The sequence below is a fragment of the Scyliorhinus canicula genome, chromosome 21 (assembly GCF_902713615.1).
Source record: "Scyliorhinus canicula chromosome 21, sScyCan1.1, whole genome shotgun sequence".
Lineage (NCBI taxonomy): Eukaryota > Metazoa > Chordata > Chondrichthyes > Carcharhiniformes > Scyliorhinidae > Scyliorhinus > Scyliorhinus canicula.
In genome coordinates, this window is record NC_052166.1 from 68,374,438 (window position 1) to 68,380,143 (window position 5,706).

A 5,706-nucleotide genomic window follows, 5' to 3' on the forward strand; every position below is an offset into this window, starting at 1 on the left:
GGCCCCTCTTGCTCCGAAGATCTGGTGAGGACAGAATCAGGGATGGTTTGGGTAATCTTCAGCATTCATAGCAAGAGGAGAAAGTTGAGGAAAGGTCATGAGAGACACAGCCCGCCCGGGAGGGGTGGTGGAGGGAAAATAAATCATTTTATTGACACTTTCGCTCTCCCTTCAGGACATCCTCATTTTGGTGGATTCTACACTTTCAAAGCTGCAGAGAATAGGCTCAAGCCCGGAGGACACAGATGTCAACAGCAGCGTGGTCTCAATTTAATTTAAATCATGCTTTTATTAAACGGATGAATGGGCCTCAAGGTATTGTCAGTGCTGTTTACACATTCTTGCCCAACAACAATCCTCAGCCACACAAGCAGCGAAGGAGCTCCTGTCTGTGCTGCTTGTGGTCTGGCCATCACCCAGCACACAGATGCCTGGTGGCCATCCCAACCCAAGCTTCACGCTGACACTAGTGCTTCTGAAAGTTCACAATCATTGGCTTAAATCCTGAAACAGCTTATTGTTCCCTCCTGGTTATTTTATAAACAAGTCCATTTGACAGGTTCAAACAGAAGCGGCAAAACATTCCAGACACAAATGCCTGGGTTTAAATCACACATTAGAAACTCAAGGCCATAATCTAATCTGCCACTCAGTGGCAGTACTGAGGGAGTGCCGCACTGAGAGAGGGTCAGTACTGAGGGAGTGCCGCACTGTCAGAGGGTCAGTACTGAGGGAGTGCCGCACTGTCAGAGGGTCAGTACTGAGGGAGTGCCTCACTGAGGGTCAGTATTGAGGGAGTGCCGCACTGTCAGAGGGTCAGTACTGAGGGAGTGCCGCACTGTCAGAGGGTCAGTACTGAGGGAATGCCGCACTGTCAGAGGGTCAGTACTGAGGGAGTGCTGCACTGTCAGAGGGTCAGTACTGAGGGAGTGCCGCACTGTCAGAGGGTCAGTACTGAGGGAGTGCCGCACTGTCAGAGGGTCAGTACTGAGGGAGTGCCGCACTGTCAGAGGGTCAGTACTGAGGGAGTGCTGCACTGTCAGAGGGTCAGTACTGAGGGAGTGCCGCACTGTCAGAGGGTCAGTACTGAGGGAGTGCCGCACTGTCAGAGGGTCAGTACTGAGGGAGTGCCTCACTGAGGGTCAGTATTGAGGGAGTGCCGCACTGTCAGAGGGTCAGTACTGAGGGAGTGCCGCACTGTCAGAGGGTCAGTAATGAGGGAATGCCGCACTGTCAGAGGGTCAGTACTGAGGGAGTGCCGCACTGTCAGAGGGTCAGTACTGAGGGAGTGCTGCACTGTCAGAGGGTCAGTACTGAGGGAGTGCCGCACTGTCAGAGGGTCAGTACTGAGGGAGTGCCGCACTGTCAGAGGGTCAGTACTGAGGGAGTGCTGCACTGTCAGAGGGTCAGTACTGAGGGAGTGCCGCACTGAGGGTCAGTATTGAGGGAGTGCCGCACTGTCAGAGGGTCAGTATTGAGGGAGTGCAGACTTCCGGTGATGGGGATGTGTTGAGCAGATGCACGAAAGGTGCTCTCCTCCTAAGAATTCAAAATTAGGCACTTATAATTTAATTTTAATCTGTATTGTCACAAGTAGGCTTACATTAACACTGCAATAAAGTTACTGTTCGGGTCACAGGGGGAGAATTCAGAATGTCCAATTCACCTAACAGCACTTCTTTCGGGAATTGTGGTAGGAAACCGGAGCACCCGGAGGAAACCCACGTGGACACTGGGAGAACGTGCAGACTCCACACAGACAATGACCCAAGCTCGGAATCGAACGCGGGACCCTGGTGCTGTGAACCCATAGTGCTAACCATTGTGTTACCATGTCGCCCATTTAGTCAGCACCGGGAAAATGGCATCCCCTCTCCAATCAAAATACAAAGAGCAGAACAATAGCAGCTCCAGAGGCTGAAAAGAAATAAAAAGCAACAGAAGCCAGGAGAAACGAATGAACGGGACTACGCACCCATGAGACGGAGAAACTCCGGCCACACCCAAAAGAGGGGGGACCAACAAACTGCACACGGAGCTCCCCTTCACCAGAGGGCAGATAGAAGTTCCTCACCAGGGAACTCAAAGAGGACATGTAGATCGACAGAAAGGCAGTGGTCAAGGTGGCAGTCACAGAAGCTCCTACCGCCATGCACATGGACCCAGACAAGACGTCAAAGCAATTAGAGGCCATGGGAAACACCGTTAAAGAGCTGGAAAAGGCCTCAAAAGACCAGGGCGACTGGATCACCGCCCTCAAGACGGAGATAATGAGGCTGGAAGCGACACAGCGGAACCTGGAAGACCAGGAGAACCGGTTGCAGCATCAAAATCTGGGGATAGTGGGCCTGCCGGAGGAAACCAAAGGCAGGAACCCCACAGACTATGTGCCCCAGATGCTGGGAAATCTGGTGGGAAGGGACAGCTTCCCCAATCCGTCAGAGTTAGAACCTACAGGTCACTCTGGCCGAAAACCAGGGATGGAGAACAGCCGAGGGCAATAATTGCCAAGATGCACCGGTACCAGGACTGGGAAAGAATCCTACTGGGCCAGGCAGTCAAAGGCCTGTAACTGGGAGGGACACCAGATTCGGATATTCCAGGACATTGGGCAGACCTGGCCAAGCACTGGGCAGAGTTTAATGGAGTAATGGTGGCCCTGTTTAAAAGTAGGGGGAAGCTCAAGATGCTGTACCCAGCCAAACTATGGGTCACTTTCCAGGACAGGAAACACTACTTTACGCCCCCTGCGGATGCGGACAAATTTGTCCAAGTGATTGCTCTGGGAAGGCAGCAACAGGAGCAATGCTGAAACAGTCACCGGGAAGCTTGAAATGCTAAAAGACAATTTGCGTGGGTCTGTACTGCCTCACTGAACCAGACAGCAAAACACAGAAAGGAGGGCGAAGGTTTAGACCGAACCCAGGAAGGGGGGGGTCCACCACACTGGCAGAAAAGCCAGCGGCAGGAGGTACAAGTAAGGGGGGGCCATTGTGCAACAGCGCCGGGGGGGGGGAAGAAACAGAATTATCGGGGAACAAAGGGACAAGGGGTGGGGGACTCTAGGCTGGCTACAACAGGACACACATGACAACAAGGCAGCTACTTTGGAGGGCCCCTAAAGAAAGGGAAACCCTGGAGTGCAGGGGCTCACCAACATGGCGGCTATGTTGGGCGGCCCTGGACAAAGGAAAAGCCGAGACTGGAGGGGTCCCGACCTCATGGTGAGGACAAGTAACCGCAGCCATCTTGGATGTCCCCCTAACAAAGGGAAACCCTGGAGTGCAGGGGTGCATTGACAAGGTAAGATAGCCCCCTTCTCCGTCCATGGCCCTTCTCCGTCCATGGCCCTTCTCCGTCCATGCCCCTGCTCCGTCCATGGCCCTTCTCCGTCCATGGCCCTGCTCCTCCTCCAGCACTGCCACTTTGCGTACCCCCTCCCCCCACTTGGCCAACTCCTGAGGCCATCTTCCCTACCTCACTTCTGTTCACCAGCAGCTCCTGCCCGATGACTCCTCCCATCTACTCCCCCTTTCCATCCTCGGTCTGTGCTAACCCAATCCTCCCCTACATGAACAAAGACACATCCAAAACCCCTTAGCAATCACAACAGCAAAATCCCCCACCCTCCAGCCCCCACACTACCCGCATCTTCCAAACTCCATTGTTTAATCTCCTCTGTCTCCCATCAACATTCAATTCTACCCCAGTTTATGGTCTGTAATAAAGTCATTGGCCTCCTTTGGGGTTTATTACGCAGGTTCTGCCTTCTGGATCTATTTTCCTGCTCCTCTACCTTTGCCCTCAGTTACTTGCAAAGGTTCCCCAGGAGCCCCACCTCCACCTCCAATGCCACCACCTGATCACTGTGGTTAGACATAACCCTCTCCATCTCCCCGGATCTGCGTCCTCCGTGCCTCCAAACACTTCTCGACTCTCTCCATCGATCCTTTCAAGGGTGCTACCGTTCCCTCGATGTCCTTCGACCGGATTGGATTGGTTGTCACGTGTAGAGGTACAGTGAAAAGTATTGTTCTGCGCGCAGCTCAAACAGATCATTCTGTACACGAAAAGAAAATACATAATAGGGCAAACATAAAATACAAAATGCGAACATAGACACAGGCATCTGGTGAAGCACACAGGAGTGTAATACTACGCAGTAGAGAACGGTTTGGTCCATAAGAGGGTCGTTTAGAAGTCTGGTAACAGCAGGGAAGAAGCGGTTTTTGAATCTGTTAGTGCGAGTTCTCAGACTTCTGTGTCCCATGCCCAATGGAAGAGAGAACAACCCGGGTGGGAGGGGCTTGTGATTATTCTGCCCATTTTCCCAAGGCAGCGGGAGGTGTAGACAGAGTCAATGGATGGGAGGCAGGTTTGTGAGATGGACTGGGCGGTCTCCACGACTCTCTGAAGTTTCTTGTGGTCTTGGGCCAAGCAGTTGCCATACCAGGTTGTGATGCAGCCCGATAGGATGCTTTCTATGGTGCACCTGTAAAGGTTCAGTGTGGACATGCCAAATTGCTTTAGTTTCCTGCGGAAGTATAGGCACTGTTGTGCTTTCTTGGACATGGCAGCAATGTGGGTGGACCAGGACAGATTGTTGGTGATGTGCACCCCTAAGAATTTGAAGCTGTCAACCATCTCCACCTTGGGCCCGTTGATGCTGACAGGGGTGTGTACAGTACTTTGCTTCCTGAAGTCAATGACCAGCTCCTTAGTTTTGCTGACGTTGAGGGAGGTTATTGTCGTTACACCATACCACTGGTTCTCTATCTCCCTCCTGTCGTCTGACTCATCGTTGTTCGAGATCCTGCATCTCCCTTCGCTGCTGGCTGAACTCTTCTCTGATGAACACCATCAGCTGCTCCATCTGGGGTTTTCCAGCTTACGACAACCCTGTCCCTTCTGCCATCTTTCCAATTGTTGCTGCGCTACAGGCCTCCTCCAGTTGCTTGGCCAGATCTTTAACCTTCTTCTGCTGGGTCTGATAATCAGCAAACATGATATTCAATGTATGGAAAGTCCTGTTTGGACTGTACGCAAAACAATACTTTTCACTGTATCTCAGTACAGGTGGCAATAAACCCAAATCTGTATCCAACCCCGTGCTGTACCCGTCCTGGGAGTGTTTGATGGGGACAGTGTAGAGGGAGCTTTACTCTGTATCTAACCCCGTGCTGTACCTGTCCTGGGAGGGTTTGATGGGGACAGTGTAGAGGGAGCTTTACTCTGTATCTAACCCCGTGCTGTACCTGTCCTGGGAGTGTCTGATGGGGACAGTGTAGAGGGAGCTTTACTCTGTATCTAACCCCGCGCTGTACCTGTCCTGGGAGTGTTTGATGGGGACTGTGTAGAGGGAGCTTTACTCTGTATCTAACCCCGCACTGTACCGGTCCTGGGAGTGTTTGATGGGGACAGTGCAGAGGGAGCTTTACTCTGTATCTAACCCCGTGCTGTACCTGTCCTGGGAGTGTTTGATGGGGACAGTGTAGAGGGAGCTTTACTCTGTATCTAACCCCGTGCTGTACCTGTCCTGGGAGTGTTTGATGGGGACAGTGTAGAGGGAGCTTTACTCTGTATCTAACCCCATGCTGGGAGTGTTTGATGGGGACAGTGCAGAGGGAGCTTTACTCTGTATCTAACCCTGTGCTGTATCTGCCCTGGAAGTGTTTGAAGTTGACATTGGGTGCACAAATGATTTTC

General features: G+C 52.2%; 1 protein-coding gene across 2 annotated transcripts in view; it reads left to right on the forward strand.

Moving 5' to 3' along the window:
- The window catches only part of LOC119955785 (serine/threonine kinase-like domain-containing protein STKLD1), a 75,389-nt gene extending 75,080 nt beyond the window's left edge, over window positions 1-309 (forward strand). For both annotated transcript variants that reach the window (XM_038782352.1, XM_038782353.1), the window contains one exon: window positions 176-309. In XM_038782352.1, the coding sequence (XP_038638280.1) occupies window positions 176-274 (99 nt within the window). In that variant the 3' untranslated portion in view covers window positions 275-309. The remainder of the gene's footprint in view (window positions 1-175) is intronic.
- The last annotated feature ends 5,397 nt before the right edge of the window (window positions 310-5,706 follow it).